General features: G+C 42.4%; 1 protein-coding gene and 1 pseudogene across 3 annotated transcripts; both read right to left on the reverse strand.

Moving 5' to 3' along the window:
• Window positions 1-2,941: 2,941 nt before the first annotated feature.
• LOC131238814 (glycine-rich protein 2-like) lies at window positions 2,942-4,452 on the reverse strand (annotated as a pseudogene).
• A 722-nt stretch (window positions 4,453-5,174) lies between these two features.
• Window positions 5,175-6,228, reverse strand: LOC131241429 (putative germin-like protein 2-1). 3 transcript variants are annotated; one of them, XM_058240226.1, is made up of 2 exons: window positions 5,992-6,228; window positions 5,175-5,713 (listed from the first exon to the last, which is right to left on the reverse strand). In XM_058240226.1, the coding sequence occupies exons 1-2, from the start codon at window positions 6,085-6,087 to the stop codon at window positions 5,210-5,212; spliced, it is 600 nt and encodes a 199-aa protein (XP_058096209.1). In that variant the 5' UTR covers window positions 6,088-6,228; the 3' UTR covers window positions 5,175-5,209. The 3 variants fall into 3 exon arrangements, with proteins under 3 accessions (XP_058096209.1, XP_058096208.1, XP_058096207.1); XM_058240225.1 differs by having other exon boundaries at window positions 5,175-5,757; window positions 5,976-6,228; XM_058240224.1 differs by having other exon boundaries at window positions 5,175-5,752; window positions 5,968-6,228.
• Between the last annotated feature and the right edge of the window lie 15,930 nt (window positions 6,229-22,158).

Genomic DNA, 22,158 nt, shown 5'->3' on the forward strand with positions numbered 1-22,158 from the left:
GATGTATGGGGGATGTTGTCCCTAGTTTTCGATGGAGGGTCGTCTTGGTTTGTCACATTCATTGATGACTACTCCAAGAAAGTGTAGATTTATTTCATGAAAAATAAATCAAATGTTTTCACCGACTTCAAGCAATGGAAGGAAATGGTGGAAAAATAGTTAGGGCAAAAAGTGAAGGTTCTAAGGACAGATAATAGTGGAGAATTTATTCAGGTGAATTTAATCAATATTATAACGATGAAGGGATCATGAGGCATAACACAATGCACTACACACTTGAACAAAACTGTGTGGCTGAGTGAATGAATCAGACTCTTTGGAGAGAGCCCGATTCATGATTAATAATGCTGGGTTGGGTAATTATGAACTGAGGCTATTAATACGGCTTGTTACTTGGTAAATTGGTTTCCTTCTACGGCCATTGGTTGTAAAATTTCAGAAGAAGTATAGAGTGGTCGGTAGGTAGACTGCTCGGGTTTATGTGTATTTGGTTGTGAAGCTTACTCTCATATACCATCAGTTGAGTAGATAAGCTATAATAAAGAGCTAAGAAATATATGTTTGTCGGATATAGTAGTAGTGTGAAGGGATATAGGTTGTATGACCGGGTCATACAAAAAATCATCTTTAGGCGTGATGTCGAATTCGACGAAGGATCCTTATTTCGTAAGGATGAGCAAGATGAACCGGAAAAGTTGGTAGTGGATGTTCAGTTAGACAGAGATGAAACTCAGGTTGAGACAGGAACAAAGATAGAGGTACAGGTGCAGGTGGAGCAGCCACCTGTGAGAAGGAATCCACCGCAGAATCGTAGATTACTAGTGAGATACAAGGATGACTCAAATATCACATATGCCATCATTATAAATGAGGGGGATCCGTCTACTCTTCAGGAGGCTCTTGATGAGTCAGGTAGAAAGGTGAAAAGCAACGATAGACGATGAGATAAACTCATTATACAAGAACGAGATGTGGGAGTTGGTGGAGCTTCCCGTTAGCCGATAAACGATTGAGTGTAAGTGGATCTTCAAGAAGAAACATGATAGGTACAAGGCAAGGTTGACAGCGAAGAGATATGCTTAGAGGGAGGGTGTCTAATTTACTAAGATATTCACACCGGTTGTGAAGCAAGTATTTATCATATTCGTGTTAGTGCTAGTTGCCCAATACGATCTCGAGCTAGAGCAAATGGATGTGAAGACTGCATTCTTGCATAGAAAATTTGAAGAACAAATCTACATAAAGTAACCAAAAGGTTATGAAATATAAGGGGCAGAGAACAAGGTTTGCAAGTTAAAGAGGTAGTTGTATGACATGAAACAGCTGCCTAGGTAGCGGTACAAAAAGTTCGATTATTTCATGTTGAGTCAGAAGTTTACCAGGAGTGAGTACGATCACTGTGTCTATTACAAGACACCGAGTGATGGCAAACTCATCATCCTGGTGTTTTATGTTGATGACATGGTGATCGCCAGTGGTCTTTGGTTATCTCATGAAGAAAACCTTGAGAAGGTGTTGATCAAGTATGGGATAAACAAGGTAAAGCCCGTTAGCGTTCCACATGTGACTTACTTCAAGTTATCTTCAAAATAATGTCCTAAAACAGATGAAGAAAAGCAGGGTATGTCTTATGTGTCTTATTCGAATGTGGTTGGCAGTTTGATGTATGTTATGGTCTGTACAAGATCGAATATTTCACAGGCGATTTATGTTGTTAGCAGATATATGTCTAACCCTGGAAAGTAACACTGAGAAGTGGTGAAATGGCTACTTCGATACATTCGAGGTACACACGACTACTTTTTATCTTTTGAGAAAACATGGGCCAAGTTAGTTGGATATGTGAATTCAGATTACGCGGGCAGTGTGGATTCTAGAAGTCAACTTCAGGTTACTCATTTGTGCTATTGGGTAGAGCAGTCAGTTGGATGTCAAAGCTTCAGTCTGTGGTGGCTCTTTCCACAACCAAAGTTGAGTATATGACAGTGACAAAGGCATTCGAAGAAGATGTTTAGTTGAGAGGGATGATAAATCAATTGAGACTTCAGCAAGAGGCCGTGCTGGTTAATTATGATAGCGAAATCACTATCAATTTAGCTAAAACTATATTTATCACTCACGTACTAAACACATTGATGTTCGTTACTATTTTATCCGACAGGTGCTTGAGGAAGGAGTCGTGACTCTGGAAAAGATTCACATGAGCGTGAATCCAGCGGACATGCTCACTAAAGTGGTTCCTATAGAGAAGTTCATGTTTTATGCAACTTCTCTGGGCTTGGTGAAGCTGTAAAGGAAGACGGAGTGTGCATGAGAAGTGATGGTCAAGCTATGATGCAATGTGCAATTAAAGAAGAGGGAAAAAGAGCTATGAAGAATGACGATTGAAGACATGGTGAAGATTGTTGATTGATGTCTTAAATATGTAAATCAACAAGTTTGTCGATGACAGTTTTGATGCCATCGAGCAAACTTCGATGTCATCGAAATCTTGGTCGATGCCATCAAGAAAATCTAGAATTTATCTTGTTAGTTGCGAGACACATGAAGTGCCTTGCTCGATGCCATCGAAGGTTGTTCGATGACATCGAAGGCTTGCTTGATGTCATCGATAAAATCTAGAATTTTCATGTTTAGTCACTGAAACATTTTGGTGTTTAGTTCGATGCCATCGTAGTGGGTTCGTTAACATCAACAGTCTGTCGATACCACCGAAGTCCCATCAAAAGTATCATCGAACGATCGCGCAGAGTTACACAGAGTTGCATATTTGCAGGATTTGTTTCCTATTTCGAGTGTGTTTCTCCTCTCTCTCTCTCTCTCTCTATATATATATATATATATATATATATATGGGTGTAATCGGGATTAGGGTGTATCTCAGATCTTTCTAATTCGTTCCTAAGGGTTTCAAGGGCTTATAAGGAGAGATTTTTTTCCTTCCCTCCACATTAAAGCACGATTGCTCCAAAAATAAGTCCAAAAAACGCATATCAGCAGAAAAAGAAAAGGAGAAAAATCGGACCCACCTCCATCGACGGTCAGATTTCCACTACCAACAACCCAAAAAACCAAAACCCAATTCAAAATATCTGATGGGAACCCAAAAAAAGAGCCAAAAAAAGAGAAAAAAGAAAAAAAACCTACCCACTTCATTTCATCAAACCACTAGGGCACTCCCTAGCAAAATGTCCCTGCTCCCCACAGTTATAACACGATCCACCACTGCCACCGCCACTGCCACCACCTCCGCCACCTCTGTACCTCCCGCCATCGCTGCCCTGTTAACAGTCCCTTGCCATATGGCCTGGCTCACTGCAATTGTAACAAGTTCCACATCTGCCATTGCCGCCGTAGCCACCACCGTACCCGCCACCACCATCGTCGTTCCTCCCACTGCATCCGCCTCTTCCGCCTCCATCTCTTCCGCCACCACCGTTGAAGCCATACCCACCGCCATCGTACCTGCCGCCACCTCCGAACCCGTACCCACCCCCTCAGCCTCCGCCACTGCGGCGCCTCCGCCACCATCGCCTCCTCCACCCCTCCAGTCTCCTTGCATGGAGGATCCGTTGGGCCCACTCACATCGACGGCCTTGGTCCGTCCATCATCGCCCTGCTCGATCTCGAACTCGACGGCTCCCCCCCTGCTCGCTGACGGCTTCCCCCTCAGCGAGGCTGCAGTAAGGAGAGATTTAAGGCTCGTTCGAATCTGGTATTCTCTCTATCTCTTGTAATTTCTGATTTCATAGTGCATCATCGTCGCTTTGTGCCATGGTTTTTTCTCAAAAGGGTTTTTTCACGTTAAATTCAATTTCTTTGTGATTGGACTTGGTTGTGCGATTGGACTACTTTGCTTGATTCATCTTTGTGTGCTTTCGCAATCCCCCAGCACTATTTGGATTTTGTGACCACGTCACGCGTACAAAGGTGCCACAAGTTCTCACTTAAACTTGTGCTCACAAGTTCTCACTGAAAAGAGGAGCGCATGTGAGCGTTTTTCTAATGCACACAACTTAATGGAAATGCCCACTATTGCATTCTTCTTAGGACTCGATCACCGTGATGTTTACATGCCATCCAACCCGTTTATAAGGTGATTCCCACCGGGATGAAGTGATAATACTTCAATGGTGGTAGTTCAATTCCAATTGTTTCTTGTGGTGCGGCTCACTTGAGTCTTTGATCTGATTCATTTTAGAGCTCTTATCATAACATGAGCTAACAAAACTAATGGATGGAGTGGATTTTTCACGGACATCTCGGGGACCACATAGGGGTTTGAAAATCTCGCCTCACAGCTCTTTGAACCCCACGAAATAGACCTACGAAATCATCCTTGGATAAGTGTCCACTTGAGCTGTATAAGGTAGCAAATATATCTCGAAAATTGCCGTGGAAAGCATAGAAAAACAACTTCAAAGTGGGATGTTGGAACGAACATCCGTCCATGTCTGCGTGCATTTCCTGGACATGCTCACGCATTCCCCCGTCACCTGTGCTTCAGGAGTTTTGATGGCCTCGATAGTTTGCAAGAACAATTAAGATCTCAAGATTTATCCTAAGAACATGGACCCCTTTTCGATCTTGTACATTGGATCAATTTTGATAGTCGAACCAATGCATTAGGTGTTCTTAATTTTGGACGATCAGCAAGGATGGTCTAGATATCATCATCACTCTTCATGGTTCAGAGAAAATTCAGCCTCGATTTTGAATTAATTAATGTTCTTCTTAATTTTACGGGCTTCCATTGCATTGGATCATTCTGGGGGATGTTTTTCACATGGCTATTTCGATCCTCTTGTCATTGTGGTGAGAAGTGTACCACAAACCTGAACGTTAATCTTTCATCATGCATGCAACATTACAAGTATGGGTTGATCTCACCATTCAATTACCTAGATCACCATCTCTACAGTCACTTTGGTAGGTTCTTAGTTTCTAATATTTTTTACGAATGTGCAGAGAGAGAGAGAGAGAGAGAGAGAGAGAGATTTTCCAAACATGCTAAAATCCATTAGATACCATTAAACAAAAACTAATAAATAAAGAAATCAAAAGAAAGAAAGAAAGAAAGAAAGAAAATGAAAAACAAAACAAAAAAATGTGTTGCACTCGCATTTTATTCAAGCAACCACATTAGTAATGAAACTAATTGTGGATATGCCACATATTGCTGAGGGAGTTTACTGTAAGAGGGCATGCTCTAGTTTTTCATTCCAAACTGAGATTGCAGATAATCAATTATTTTCTTATCAACTTGGAATGCCTTGGCAAGAACATCATCTGAGATGGGTGGATTTGATCCGAACACAGCGTTTGCAATGGTGATGGTTCCCGGGTTCTGGCTGCTCAGCCCTGCAATCGCTATGGCATTGGTGTGGCCGATGTTAAACTGGAAATGAATCAAGTTTATTGGGAAGACAAACACATCACCCTTCTGAAGGATCTTTGTTATGAGGCGATTGTCAGGGTTGGAAGTGACAAATCCGACGTAAAGGGTGCCCTCCAAGACTGTTAAGATCTCGGTCGCCCTTGGGTGCGTGTGGGGTGCATTGAGACCATAGGGTGCATAGTCTATACGAACCAAAGAGACTCCGAGGGTGTTGAGTCCTGCTATCTGGGCTACGTTTACTTGGGTCACATTGGACCCAACCTTGTTATTTGTGTTGCCTGGTTTGTCAAGTCCCGTGAAGAAGAAATCATCAGCCTGAACTTGCTTTGGCTCCTTGCACACAAATCCATTCACCAACACTGCCATCATATAACACAAAAGAGTTGTAAGTAGCATATTCTTAATTTCAAGAATTATTAAAACAATATAAATATAAAATAACAGACAGTGAGGTAGGTGTTGTATCCCATTCATTATGTGAATCCTTTCACCAATGGGGTGGATTGCATTTACATGTAATATTATTTGCAGCAATGATGCAGTTACTTGATTTTTTTTTTCAACGGAGTGAAAATACCTGGGCTGTTGCGCACAGCAACACAGAAATCCTGTAAAGGGCTGGGATCGGATGCGGAGGTAAAGGAGAAACTAAATGCAATGAATGCTAAAAGAATAAAGCCGGTAGACATCTTGAAAATCTGTCTAGAATTGTGTATGTATGTATGCTAGGAAACTCTAAATGTTATAATGAGAAATGTTTTTGGCTGTGGGTTATGTAAGAGGATTAGGTTAGTATTTATAATGGGGTTACTGAAATGTTTGTCATTGAAATGGTCTTATTATTTTTATTATTATTTGAAATCCAAGACTTCTTCCTCTTCAGTCCAATGTAAAAGAAGGAATTGGCTCGGTTACGTGCAGAAAATATCATCATTTGTTTATTAATTCTTATTTCCTTGATGCTAACTACTCCAAATCAGATGAGTGGCATGAAATATCCTAAACTTGGTCATGCTTTGAAGAGTGGTGATATGGTCGGAATGGGTTCCTGATGTGCCCGTTCATGAGATTTACCTAATCACACGACCAGGCTAAGCATTAATTTAGTCAACAAAAGAAAATTAACCAAAGCTAAGCAAATGCATATATGCTTGGTCTATTTCTTTTGAATTGGAAACAACGACCTTTTCAACGAGACAATTGTGTGCCCTGTCTGCATGAGATCTGAGCCATTCATCATGTAGGCCCCAATTGGTATTTCGTTTATCAGTCAGTCCATATGCATGAAATAATCCACAGTAACGTGTAAATAGCAAGATTATTTCTCTAGTACAGATTGACGGTCAAAGGTAGACCACGCAAGGTGGATGATACAAATCAGTCATTGGTAGAAATTGGAAATGAATTGCTTGAATTAAGCTAATATTTAAGATCAGTGGTTTAATTGGTTTAATTGGATCGATATTGAAGATCAAAGGTTGCAATGGATCGAGATCAATGACAAGTGGTCTAATTTGAACGATATTGGAGATCAACGGTCTAATTACGCTGAAGTCGAAGATAAATATTTTGAATGTACCAATATAAAAGTTCAATGGTCTGATGTGGCTGAAATTGGAGATGAGAGGTTCAATCGCTCTGAACTTCAAGATTTGCTGTCTAATTTGTTCCATATTGAAAATCAATTGCTAGTAGAATGTTATCAAAAGATGAACAGTCTTGATGAGCCAAAATTAGAGAATGGTCCAATTTTACCATTACATAGGATTAAAGAAATGATTGGACAACTATTGAGGATGAAATGGATTGAGGTGAATATAACTGGTTTGATTTGATTGATGTTGAACTCGATCCGTCTGATTCAAATGATATTGATGATCAACTGGCATATTAGGCCAAATTTAAAGATCAATGGTCTAATAAGACCAATATCAAAGATCGATGGTTTGATTGGGCCAAAATTGGAGATGAGTGGTCCAAGGGGTTTGATATATGAGATTGACGGTCCAATTGAGTTGATATGAAAGGTCCATGACTGGAATGCACTGATATGAAAGATGAACCATCTGATTGGGCTGAAATTGGTGTTGAATGGTTTGATTGGACCAATACAGATACTGATGACTAATGGTCCAATTAGGGAAGAGGATTGGCTGGTTTACCACACACCACCAATATGGCTGGTGTGGGTACATGTTGTGCGAAGAGGTGCGCTGGCACTTTTGGAGCTCCGAGTTGTAAACGGCTCAAAGGAGATTAAAGTTACATGGGCCACATAATGATGAATTTATTATATCCACCCCGTTCATCCATTTGGCGAGATAATTTTAGATCATGAGTCCAAAAACGAGTCATATCCAAAGCTCAAGTAGACCAGACTACAAATAGAAGTGGGACAATGATTATCACAGTTAAAACGTTTGTAAGGCCCACGATCGCGTTAATTTTCCATCCTATCTGTTCGTAAGGTCACACATAACAAGATGAAGAGGAAAAGCAAATATCATATTGATCCAAAACTTCTATGACCCTAAAATGGTTTCACTGGTAGATGTTCAATCCCCCGCTGCGCTTTTCAGTGTACTCCACTTGATTGGATCTGTCCTATCCCAAGCCTTACTACTAGCTCTCCAAATAGACTGAGGGTTTGGATTAACACATATCCCCATGATGTACCCATAGAACTTGGTGACACTACAAGAAACAACGCTCTTATTGATGAACTTTTTGCTGACGAAAAACATTTCCTTGGTAAAAGTAGTGTTTTACATGTGAACATTTTTTCCATCGATAATAATGTTTTTACCGATGTTCATTTTTGACGGTAAAACTTATATAATTTTTAAGATAGAAAAATTTGGCGCTATTTTGAAAACTTCGCGGTAAGACTTTTACCAAGAAAAAGTTTGGTACGGAGAAAGCAGAAAACCACTTTTACCGACGACAATTTTCGTCGGTAAAAGTGTTATATTTTTACCGACGCACTAAAACTGTCGGGAATAATGTTTTTACCGACAAAAATTTTTCGTCTGTACGAAAGTTATCTTTTCACTCTGAGTTTACCGACGAATTAAAACCGTCGGAAATAATGTTTTTACTGACGAAAATTTTCATCTGTAAAAATGTTATATTTTTCAGACAAAATTTTCATGCCAAGTTTTATTGACGAACTATTTCATCGGTAAAAAGCAGAAAAATAACTTTTACTGATGAAAATTTTAGTTGGTAAAGTTGTTATATTTTTCAGATAAAAAATTTTCATGCCGAGTTTTATCGACGAACCATTTCGTCGGTAAAAAGCAGAGTTCGTCGGTAAAAAGTAGAAAAACAACTTTTACCAACGAAAATATTCGTCGGTAAAAATGTTATATTTTTCAGATAAAAAGTTTTCACGCTTAGTTTTATTGACGAACTAAAACCATCGGGAATAATATTTTTACTGGCGAAAACTTTTGTCAATAAAAAAGTTATCTTTTTCAGATAAAAAATTTTCATGGTGAGTTTTACCAATGAACCATTTCGTCGGTAAAAAGCAGAACAACAACTTTTACTGATGAAAATATTCGTCAGTAAAAATGTTATCCTTTTCACTCGGAAAATTTTCACGCTGATTTTTATTGATGAACTAAAGCCGTCAGGAATAATGTTTTTTCCAATGAAAATTTTCGTTGGTAAAATTATTATATTTTTCAGATTAATACTTTTCTTGTTGAGTTTTACCGACGAAACATTTCGTTGGTTAAAGCAGATAAACAACTTTTACCGACGAAACTTTTCGTAGGTAAAAAACGTGAGTGAGACTTTTATATGACGTCAACACACCAGCAATATTAGTTGTGGTACACCAGCCAATCCCATTTCAGAAATCTTGTGCCATATATATATATATATATATATATAAAATGGATCCCAAGTGCATATATATATATATATATATATATATATATATATATATATATATATATATATATATATATATATATATATAAACGTGGAAATATGCGTATTTCCTCTGTGTACAATGAATTTCTCTGTTTAACAGGATGAAATCTTTTGGAGCGTTAATCTTCTGTGGGCCCCACCATGATATATCTGTTAGATCCACACTATTGAACCATTTTTCAAGATAGGTCTGAGACATGATCTAGAAAATGAGGCAGATCTGGAGCGAAATTGAACCACATCACAGAAACCAGGGATTGTCGGAACCTTCCTAGGGCGGACATGACGTTGATTTGCTATTCTACTTGATTCAAATAGACCACACAAACCTGGATAAAGGGAAAGAAAAATATGAGATTGTTACCCCCAAGTAGTTTTCAACGGTAGGTATACAATTACCATTGTTTCTGTTTTGTGGTCCTGTTGAGATTTAGATTTGCATGGTTTTGGGTTCATGCCATAAAATGATCTTGAAATATGGATGGACGTTGTGGATCTAACACATACATCATGGTGGGGCTCACGCAAGTTCCACGCCTGGTAACATGGACATCCTTTGTTCTTTCTGAACACAATAACCAATAGGCGTCTCTCTGCGAATCCTCCGGATACGTGGATTCCGGGTGTATGCCTTTCGCACTAATATAGGTCAACCGTAACCTAAATGGGAAGATCGTGATTTTTTCAAGAAATCCGACCTGTTAATCAATTTAACAGATCATGTTTGGATAAGAGCCCAAAAATGAGCCAGATCTAGCTATCAAGTGGGCTATACGACAGGAAACAGTGAAGATTGAACGTCCACCATAGAATCATTTATAGGGCCAGAGTAGTTTTTGGATAAGGCTAATATTTTTGAGTTTTCAGTTCATCCCAATATGAACTTATGAACAGTATAGATGGCATGTAAATATCACAGTGGACTGTATAGAGGTTTTAACATTAGGAATTTCTCACAAACAAAAAAGTGGGCCCCAGCCATCGGTCCACGTTACTGTGAAAGGATTTTGCTGGAAATCCACGCCCAGGGTTTGGAGAGACAGGAAGCCGACTGGGAAGGAAGAAAGGATGAACATGTTTCCAGAAGCAGAGCTTCTGTGGGGCCATCATGATGTTTGTATTAGATCCACAGCGTTAATCCATATTTCGAGATCATTTTATGGCGTAAGCTGAAAATCGAGTCGGTTAAGACTCTCATACCGTAAAGTAGCATAAACGCAACTGTTTTTGCCTTGAAAATTCTAATTTATTTTTGGTGAGGACTCATGATATATAGAAAAGTTAAGCCTATATATTGAACAAGTTTTCTAAACGGAGGTAACAGTGATGAAACGTACATATTTTGACTTTGGATATGCAAGTTTGCTTAATAACAAGTGTTGCAGCTCCAACTCAATTATAGGATTCAAGTAGTTGACCCCGAAAAAGACATACCCTAGAATTCACAAACTCAGTAGATATGAAACTCAAGAGAACTTCTTCGTCGATGCCCTAGATCGTTGATGACCTAGCTAGTCGATGAGGGAGCGCGCAGGGTCTGGCCAGGCCAGACCCCTCGATGAATCGCAGACAGCTCGTGGGAGAGGTCGTTCTGCTGCAAGCAAAAGGCTCTCTCTCCAACATGGACTGTTTTGAAACGAAGAGCACCCCTCGCCATTCTACCCACTCAGATTCAGAAGAGCAGAGACTTCAGCTTATTCATTCGGAACATCACCTATGACACCACCATGGTCGATCTTTTTTGGATATTTAGTAAATACGGGAAGCTGATTGATGTTTACATCCCCACTTTCCCTTGCACGCTGAAGCCGAGAGGATATGGTTTTGCTAGATTCAGATATGAACAGGAGGCAAAGAATGCCATGGACGTTCTCAATGGCAAACGAATCGATGGAAGAATTATAGAGATCAGATGGGCCAGATCTAGGGCAATTCTTGAAAGATCAGCTCCCAGTCGGCGTAACTCAAATAAGGGGAAATAGGGAAGACAACTGTCTCCAACAAACACACACCGGCGAAGCTCAAATCAGAGGAACCAGGGAAGTTAGCCGTGACCAACCAATACCTATGTCGAGGCAGTTCGAGCGGCGGCCAGTGCGGGATCGTGGGAACTGCCCCAAGAGGTCGATGAAGTGACAATAGCTGATCAACGTGTGGTGGAAACCAGCCTCTACGCCTTAAGATTAGGAGTAGTAGTTACGGCTTCCACCCCATATATTTCCATTCTAAGGGTCAGGAGTGCTATCATGGCATCCTCTTACAGCTCTTCTATCATGGAAGTTACTCGAACATTCCCAGAAAAATTTCTCATCACTTAGAGATCAAAGAAATACTACGATAATTTCTTGCTTGATTCCGATGTTCACCAGAGCATGAGTATCATCTCGGTCAGAAAATGGAAGCCAGAGGAGGTGTTTGGAGGTGAAGGTATTTGGCTGCGATTATACGGCATCCTAGCTCATGCCTGGATGGAATCAGTGATTCTGGATTTGGGAAATCAGATGGGCAGGGTCACCTAGATCAATCCTATCAGTGCTTACGGTATTTTTCAGGTGTTTGCTCAGATTAAAGTTGTCATAAGGCCGGGAGTTCATATGCAAACTGTTTTGAAACTTGTAGTTCTTGGGAAAATCTTCCCCATATTCATGGAAATGGAGACAATGATGTCTTCATATAAGGCAAATCCCAAATCTACAACTCCCAATAGGGAGCCAGCGGCAAAGGAGAGCACGAGACAATGGGTGGAGAGAAATTTCAGCTCCAAACAGATACCTCCTCAGGAATGCACAGCAGGTGTTTGTGAAAAAGCCAAGGCGGTAGAGTTGGCTGCTGAGACTCTGGATAAGGACGATGATGCATACTCAGGCAAACAGGATATGATTGTAGAAGAGAATGCTGACCCTACGGTGAAAGTTAGTGATGAAATTCCAGCACATGCAGTTTCTTGGGTTGAGGAGTTTCAGGGATGTGAAGCAGGCAAGTTGGCTAATTCAATGGCTAAAACACATGAATGTGTAGAAGCGGTACAGGGCCAAGGTACCGAGACCGATACTATGGAAGAGGAGGCTGCATTTGCAAATGACCCTCTTCAGGAGCCCTGGTTAACTGAGATCAGAAAAACTGATCATCTAAAGGGATCTGCCCCAGAGATGGGTACACCGCAGACATGCTGTTCTAGCCAGTCCATTCTACAAATCCCAGAGATCTTTCCCTCTCAACCCCACCTTTCGGGAGTAGATAAGATCGGTAGGTCTGATACCACCAGAAATCTGTTTCTCATGGAAAATGAGGCTGTCCTAGCTCATAGACAGCAGGTCTCTTTTCTAGCAACAAACAGATTAATCAGACAACAGACTCCAACACGTTGCGCAAGATCATTTGGAAACTCGACAATCAAATTCGCACCACACAGACAACAGATATCCAGGGAAGCACATCCAGACACTGATCTACATTCAACAGTCCCATCCAACGAGAGAGGAGAAGATCAGAACTTTTATCAGCTACAGGAGACAGAAGTTATTTCCTTCTTACCAGGAGAACATCTCTCTCCAAGGGGATTTGCAAGATGCAACAAAGAAAATTTTGAAATCGATCTATCCCCTTACTTCAGCTCTCCTTGCGAGGAGACTTTGATTCGAGGTCCAAGCTCTCCACCCCAACATCTAGATCCAACCACGGTACAAAAGCAAGGAATAGAAAAGGGGCAGTGTCACGCCCCAAACTCGGAAACCGGGCTTACAAAATTTTCGATCGCCGAATCCGGCGCCGACAGCCTCCGTAGAACCCCTTTCTCAGCTCCCAGCGCCCATTGTGATGTATTTTTAAGGCCCATGGGCTATGGCCCATTGCAATGTACATAAGGTCCATTGGTGAGGCCCATTAATGCGGCCCATTTGATAAATGTAAGGCCTATGTGATACGGCCCATTTGATATATTGAAGGCCCAATGGGATGTACCTAAGGTCCATTGCAATGTGTGATCCCATCATGGTTTATGCAATAATGTTTACGACGGGTTATGCTTTGGGAGTAATGTTGGTTTGACGTCCACATTGTAAGTAGAGTGTTGGTTAAATGTCCACATTATGACTCACCCTAGGGCTCGTTATAGGCCCGTACATGTAATGTGTAGGCTGTCTAAGCCCATCTTCGTTATGAACTGCATCCATTACCATATGACCTACTTAGTATAGTTCTATGATTCACGATCATACGCATCATATGTATGCTTGATATGAGTGACTGATCATAGCATATGCCCTTGGGCAGATTGTTTATGGGCTCCTGGATAGGCGGTGTTGCCCTACATGAGCGCATGATACGCGCAGGATTGCTGTATGACTGGATAGTATGATTTATGCATTCGCATCGTGTGATATGGTTACTGTACGCCCTAGTGGCATCAGGGCTGTAGTCTCCACTGACGTATCGTGGTTGACAGGATTAGATACCGAAAATATTGTTCCACATGGGGTGCTATAGATATCCCTGGGTGAAAGTCCCTAAACCCTTATGGTACCAAGAGGTTGCTCCAACGTCTAGATCGAGTGGGTGCATAAGCGTTGAGTGCCAATTACCAGACGGCTGTGCTTTCCACTGTGTCGTGGTCGGTTGGAAGGGGGTGCGGCCTTACCCGCCAGAGAGGAAAGGACAAAGCTAGGCTGAGTCTGACCAGCTCGAGGAATGGGTCCGCTATTGACGAGCCGAGCCCGATATTGGCAGGCGGATAGTGAGGTCTTTTTCACTCACCTTATTGCGCGCGATGGGGCGGCAATCTGGCTTGGAGTGTACTAGACCCCGGTGATATTCCAGATTTTGAGCTGTATCGATATGTGGACTTAGATGAGGATTTGTATGCTTGAGTCGCATTTCGCATTGCATGGCCTTAGTATGGTCGACATCATTCTTTGCACCGCAAGGCCTTCGTACTACTAATGGTATTCTTGGCATTCATCAGCATGTTCCGCATTACTCTGATACTGCATAATTGCATTACCACCTTGAGCATATACTTTCACCACCCTCTAAGCTTTCTATAAGCTTATGCATGACCGTTGCGTGCAGGTGACGTTGGATCACAGCAGTGCTGAGGCTTGGGCACGTGGCAGATCATTTTGGAGTTTTTGTTCATCATCATTGTATTTCCCTTTATGCTCATTGTACTTGTGAAGTTTTTGATCATAGTGGAAATGTGATGGAGTTTTTGGTTATTGTTTGTAGGTTATGCCTTTGGTTATGCTTATTACGAATCAAACTAATGTTGAAAATCCTCCTCGTAGCATCCCAGGATCGGAACCTGGCAAATGGGCGCTGGGAGCCGAGAATGGAGTTCTACGGAGGCTGTTGGCGCCAGATTCGGCGATCGGAAATTTTGTGAGCCCGGTTTTCGAGTTTGGGGCGTGATTATATATATATATATTTATATATATAATATTATATTATATATATAATATTGTATATACTATATAAAAAATATATATTATATTATATAAAATATGTGATGGTTGGCCTTCATGTGGACCCCCCACCAGGAGGCAGGTGCTGCATCCAATCTGTCCATCCATTTTAAAAAGGTTATTTTATGGCATGGGCTTAGAGAATGGGCCAGATCCATAGTCCAAGTGGACCCCACCTTGGCATGTTGTAAGGTCCATTAGATGCATTTATGGCCCATGGGTTAAGGCCCATTAAGATGTATTGGGGCCTATGGGTTGAGGCCCATTTGATGTACATATAAGGCTTAATTGGTGCGGCCCATTTGATAAATGTAAGGCCCATGTGATTAGGCCCATTATGATGTATTTTTAAGGCCCATGGGCCATAAATGCATCTAATGAGCCTTACAACATGCCAAGGTGGGGTCCACTTGGACGATGGATCTGGCCAATTCTCTAAGCCCATGCCATAAAATAACTTTTTTAAAATGGATGGACAGATTGGATGCAGCACCTGCCTCATGGTGGGGGGTCCACATGAAGGCCAACCATCACATATTTTATATAATATAATATATATTTTATATATAGTATATACAATATTATATATATAATATAATATTATATATATATATATATATATATATATATATATATATATATATATATATATATATATATATATATATATATATATATATATATATATGACGCAGGGGAGGACGTGAGGTCGAGCACCGTCTTCCTCAAGAGGATACACAAACATCACAGCGAGCTCCATCGTCCAGGCGGACGGTGGCAGTAAAACACATATGTCACTGTGGGCTCCATGTGGGGCCCACCATAATGTTGATATGCCATCCAACCCGTTGATAAGGTCACGTAGACCTAGATGAAGGGTAAAAATAAATTTCACCTTGATCCAAAACTTTTGTGGACCCAAAAAGGGTTTCAAGGGTAGAGTTCAATTCACACTGTTTCCTATGATGTGGGCCACCTGAGTCTTGGATGGACCTGAAATTTGGAGGGTGGTCCACTGCCCTTAGGGCCCACCATATGAATGGATTGGATGACAAATAAACATCAAGGTGGGGCCCACGGCTACAGCCGTGGGTGGCTGTCCGTCCGCCCGTCCGGCCGGGCGCTGGTGCGCAGGCAGCGCCTGCTGCTTTTCTGACACAGCAGCAGCGCCTGCTGCTGCTATTGTGTTTTTGTTTTTGTTTTTTTGATGTTTTCCTGTGGTTTTTCACAGGTGGGGCCCACGTCTGAGAATCCACTCCGTCCAATGGCCCTCCATGGCTCAAGACAAGCAAAACAAGCCCAATATTGGGCCTGTTTCGGTGTATAGAAACAACAGGGGATATTTCAACGATAGACCCGCTGTTTGCCATGTTATGGCCCGCCTGAAAGTCTGATTGGTCCCATCTTTCGGCTCAACGCCTAAAACGAGCTTGGGAAAGGAATGGACGGCGTGGATTTAATACATACATCAAGGTGGGGCCTACATGAGTGGGCCACCCAAAGGCTTGGAACCAAGCTAATATTTGTGTTTTCCAACAAACGTCCAGCGTCCAGGGACGCTGGACGGTCTGGCCATGCAAGGTGGGCCTGCTCAGGTGGGCCACCAATGATGGATGGTGTGGGTACTACACACATGAAGTGGGTCCCACTTATAGACGGCTTAGACAAAATACATACTTCATGGTGGGGTCCATTCAAGTGGGCCACACAATCATATCATGATCTTAAAAAAAAGAAATGAAAAAGAGAGGGAGAGAGAGAGATAGAGAGTGGGACACGCGTGATGGAGGGACCCCGGCACTATGGGCCCTCCCTTCAATGATCTACAACATAAATCAAGTGGGCCATTACATGTGGGCCCATTAAATCGAAATCCAACGGTAGAGATCCATTCTCCACTAAAATAGACGGTCTAGATGACCCTAGGTATGCAAGGAAAATAAACATCATGATGGGGTCCATGGAGAATGGCCCCATCATGGAATGATCATGATGATCCAAGTGGGCCATCGGCCACATCTTAGGGTCCAAAGTGAGATCCAAACCATTGATCGGTTGGCCTCACTTGGCCCATCTTAAAAATATTAAAAACTACCATATCAAAGCACCCACCGCTTGATCTTCTTGCTCCCTTGGCTTCCTTAGCTCCTTGTACTTCTCTTTGATGGAGGAAGATGAGAAATGGATGGCTAGGATGGGAGATCTAGGGATGGAAAGGTGGGCCTCACATATGCATTTTTCTCTCCATGGAAGGGCTTGGACGTGAGGAGTTCTTGGGTTGCTTGGATTGTAATTTGAAAATGAAGGAGAGAGAGAGTTGTAAAGAGAGATGGGTGATGTGTGATGGAGTGATGGATGGGAGAGAGAGGGATGGGTGTGTAAGAGACTTTTTGACTTTAGGGGTTTTTGGTGTAAGAAAGGTATGGGCTTGTAAGATCTTTTTGACTTTTGGGGCTTGCTTGGGAAAGGGTGAAAGGTGATGTGTACTTGACATGAACTTGATATGATGGGATTGATTGATGTGACATCTTGTAGAGATTCTCTTAGAATTCGCATGCGCGGTGTTTTCCTCGTACCGAACGCTGGCCCACATCTCCTGGCCAGAGCATCGCATCAATGCGCGAGTTGCGGCATCGGAATCGCAGCGACGACGTGGTCGCTATGGTAAAGGTCTTGGGTTGAGTCGACTTGGGTTGACGGCATGAGAATCAAGGTCGCGCGCAAATACCGGTTAAGGGTCGAAGGTTGTCAAAATTCGACCAGAAAGACCGCGAAAGTCTAAGGAACGGTACGGTCTAGGATATGGGGCTTACAGGCAGGCTGCTCAGACCACAGAATTACTGCAAAGGCCATTATATACAATTCAGGAGGCTCAAAATCTCAAGAATTCTACAGAACCTAAGAGGAGAGTACGGATTTTCTATTCCAGGGGCGACTGAAATTCCAGATTAAGAAGACTCAAACGGAGGGCAATGAACACAGGTTGTGTCACGGATGGATAACATCCTTGTATGGAATGCCCATAGCATTGGAAACCAGAGAACAATCAGAACTTTGAAAAGAGTAATCAGTCTTCATAACCCCTGGATTGTGAGGGATGCCATCAGAGTAAGAGTGGGTCTATCACTTGGCTTTCACCTCTCTTTTTCGAACGGGGAAAAGGGAGGGAAAATATGGTTTTTCTACAGAGAGATGATAACCTGTTTTGTTTAGAGTGACTAACCAAACATTGATAGTTAATATTGATGCACAGAATTTACAGTTGTCAACCCATTTAACTTGTTTATATGCCAGATATTCGAGGTTACTCAGAAGACCTCTTTGGGAGGAATTGGAAGCCCTGTTGACTTCTCTGCTTGGCCCATGGGGAGTGTGCGGGGATTTCAATGCCATTACAGAAGTTGCTGAAAGAAGAAGCAGAGGAGAGTTTGATGTCCGAAGTGCCAGAGAATTTTCAGAAGCGATTGAGAACGCGGGACTTATTGATGCCGGTTTCTCGGGGTCTCGCTACATATGGTGCAACAACCAATCAGGTTCAGCTAGAAGCTGGGCAAGGCTAGATAGGGTGCTTATCAACACCCCCTGGGTTTCCAATTTTCCATGGTTCAAAGTCGATCATCTACCTCGTGTAAATTCAGACCACAACCCAATTCTCCTGACTTTCCCTCCCCAACTGTCAAGCAGCCCAAAACCGTTCAGGTTCCAGAGGATGTGGACGAGGGACGATTCTTTCCTTCAGGTGGTTAAATCAGCATGGGACAAGGCAGAATCATACCACCCAATTTACAATTTGCTGGCCAAGATGAAAAGTGTGAAAATGGAGCTAAAGATCTGGAACAAGGAGAGTTTTGGCAACATCTTTGAGCAACTGAAGATAGCAGAGGCAAAATTAGCAGAAATTGAGATGCAAATGCAGTAGTCCAGGCCTACTCAAGAGCAGAACCATGATCTAATGATCACATTTCAAGAGGCGACTGATAGTCTTAACCAGTTAGAGGTCAAGCATGAACTTTTCTGGAAATAGAAATCTAGGATAAGCTGGCTAGAAGAGGATGATAAAAACACAAAATTCTTCCATGCGGTAGCTACGGAGAGGCAGCGAAGAGCGTCGATAAATAGGATAGAGCTCGAATTAGGAGAGATAGTAACCGATCTGGAGGAAATAAAACAGGATGCGGTGCGGCACTTCCAGACGTTCTTCTCAGGAAGCCCACGAGAGATAGTTACAACGTTGTTGGACTTGGTTCCCCCTTCCGTGATGCAGGAAATGAATGATATGCTATTGGCCCCTCCATCCATTCTTGAAGTTCATCAGGCAGTGCAGTCCATTCCGGTTGACAGTGTACCTGGCCCTGATGGTTTTTCAGGGATCTTTTTCTCGTCCTACTTGCATATTATTGGACAAGATATTCACAAGGCGGTCTCCTATTTCTTCCAAGGAGGAAAAATTCCTCACGCCATCTCTTCCACTTTGATATGTCTGATCCCCAAAGGGGTTGCTCCTAATAGATGGTCAGATTATCGCCCCATTAGTCTCTGCAATTGTATATACAAAGTTTTCTTAAAGATCATTGCAGTCAGGCTCAGTCAGGTTCTTCCTCACCTGATTTCCCCAGAGCAAGGAGCTTTTATAAAGGGCAGGTCAATATCAGAAAACATAGCACTCTTGTAGGAATTGTTCAGGGATATTAATAGGAAGAATAGAGGAGGGAATGTGGCCCTGAAGCTGGACATGGAGAAAGTGTATGATAAGGTGGACTGGGATTTTCTTAAGCAAGTTCTAATTCACTTTGGGTTCTCCTCCAAGTGGATCAGGATTGTTGAGAACTGTTGGGACAGTAGTTGATGTTCGTGCTAGTCAACGGCGAAGCTGAAGGATTTTTCAAGCCCTTAAGAGGACTGAGGTAAGGGGACCCACTGTCTCCAAGCCTTTTTATTGTTTGTGCAGATGTCCTAAGCAGAGGTCTTAATTGGTTAGTATCACAAGAAATTTTTTTACCTTACAACGTCAGGAGAGGCTGTCCTACTGTTTCCCACCTCCTCTATGCAAACGACACCTTGCTTTTTCTTAATGGAGGAATTGCTTCACTGAGAAAAATCATGGCATTAATGGAAGATTACCAAAGAACATCTGGTCAAAGCATAAACCGTACAAAAAGCTCCTTCTACTGCTCTGACAAAATATCGGCATCAGAATCAGGTCCATCTCGAACCTGTTAGGTATTAACAGGGCCGGTAGCTCTTTCTGTTATCTTGGGGTCCCGCTGATAGTGGGCAGGTTGAAAGTAAGCGCTTTTCAACCCCTGATAGAAAAAGTTGAAGGCCGCATCAAGGGTTGGAAAAATAGGTTCTTTTCTCAAGTTGGGAGAGCAGTTCTCATCAAGCATGTGTTGGGGAGCATCCCCATTCATTCCATGGCAGCTACCTCTCTTCCAAAGAGGGTAATCACAGAGCTAGAGAGCCGGTTCTCTTCCTTTTTCTGGGGTTGGAGTGATGGTAAAAGGAAGCTGCATTGGAGGAGTTGGAAATCCATAGCGAGGCCAAAGGAGGAAGGTGGGCTCGGAATTAAAAAATTATCGAAAGTTATGCATGCGTTTTAGATCAAAATGGCCTGGATCTTGAAATTTCAAAGGGAAACTAGCTTATGGGCCTCGTTCATGGCTGCAAAGTATGGTCTGAGGTAGGAATTATCGACCTTAGGAATCAACGATGAATATGGCTCTCCAACCTGGAAGAGGATGAGGAATCTCCTGCCATTTTTAAATGAAAAGGTACAATGGAGTATAGGTGAGGGAGAATGCAGGTGTTGGCAAGAGAATTGGACCGGTCTTGGGCCCCTTCAAAACGATGTAATAGGAGACATTCCAGCTGAGATAAGGACATTGAAGGTGAATCAGATTTTAGGCCCGGTTGGCCCTCTCCCTCCAACAGTGGTCTTTTTAATGCTTCCTCAACAGATTGTAGAAAATATTTTTCAAGGGGGTTACTGCTTATCAGAGGGTCCTGACTCTCCTGTGTGGCTGTTCACTCCATTAGGAAAATTTATAGTCAAATCAGCGTGGGAAGTAACCAGACCGCAGTCACCCAGGAAAGATTGGGTTAGGTGGGTTTGGCATGGAAAGTTGCCACCAAAAATCTCTCTTTTTGTGTGGAAACTCCTTAATAATTCGGTTCCGGTGGAAATGGCTATTCAATCTAGGGGCATTTAGTTAGCATCAAAATGCATCTGCTGCAGACTTGGATCGGATCAGGGCCCAACCGGTGAGTCATTGTCTCACTTTTTTCTGGATGGCGAGTTAGCTGCTTCAGTGTGAGACCATTTTGGGAGGTCTTTCGGTATCAATATTTTGCAGGCCTCCACGGTAGAAGCTAGGTTTACGCTATGGAGGAGGGCTTATTCGGTCAGTAATGCGTGCCAAGCCAACATGCAATTAGTTCTAGCTTTCATTTGGTGGGAATTATGGAAAGCAAGAAACATGTCGGTTTTCGAGAGCAAACCCCCTACAGCGGGTCCAGTGATAGCTCGAGTCTCTTGGTGGTTATCGAGAATGGGAAACAAAGAAGTGGGAAATCGGTCAGATTCCGTCTCTATCAGTCTCCCTTAGCGAGCAGTTGGCCCAGGCGGGGTGACGAAGGGCTGTCACTATATAGTTAACTGGCATAGACCACCTATGGGATGGGTCAAAGTGAATGTGGATGGCTCTTCTAGAGGTAACCTGGGCCTCGCAGGGGGCGGCGGTGTTTGTAGAAATGACAAAGGTCAATTCATATTCGCTTTCTCTCTCGGATATGGGGTACTGTCTAACATTGGGGCTGAGGTGCACGTGGCTCACAACAACCTAGCAATGTGTATAGAGAAAGGCTTTTCTAAGATGGTAGTAGAATTGGATTCAGAATTGGTGATGAAGGTGTTTAAAGAAAATTTCAACCTTGGGTGAAAATGGAAAGGATGGACGGCAAGGATGGAGAAGCTTCGCCTTCTTGGACAGATAGAGTTTCAGCACATCTTCAGAGAAGGCAACGCCCCGGCCGATGCGCTAGCTCACAATGGGAGTATGTCCCAAGCTCGATTTTCTAGCAGTTCATGGTCCAAGCTTCCCGAGCAGGTGCGTGGTCTTATTTTCTTAGACAAACTGGGTCTAGGAAACATTAGGGAGAGGTAGTGTTTTTCAGGTTCCTTTTAGTTGTGTGCCTGACTTTATTGGTTTTTAGATTCGTATGGATTGGAAGTCGTTACGATAGGTCTTCTTCAGGACCTTTTTTCCTGAGAAGACTCGAAATTGTAAGTTTGTGTTCAGAATGAAATATATTACGAAAAAAAAGAAGAAGAAGAAGCTCCAACTCAATTTGCAGGATCAC

The sequence above is a fragment of the Magnolia sinica genome, chromosome 3 (genome assembly GCF_029962835.1).
Source record: "Magnolia sinica isolate HGM2019 chromosome 3, MsV1, whole genome shotgun sequence".
NCBI classification, from domain to species: domain Eukaryota; kingdom Viridiplantae; phylum Streptophyta; class Magnoliopsida; order Magnoliales; family Magnoliaceae; genus Magnolia; species Magnolia sinica.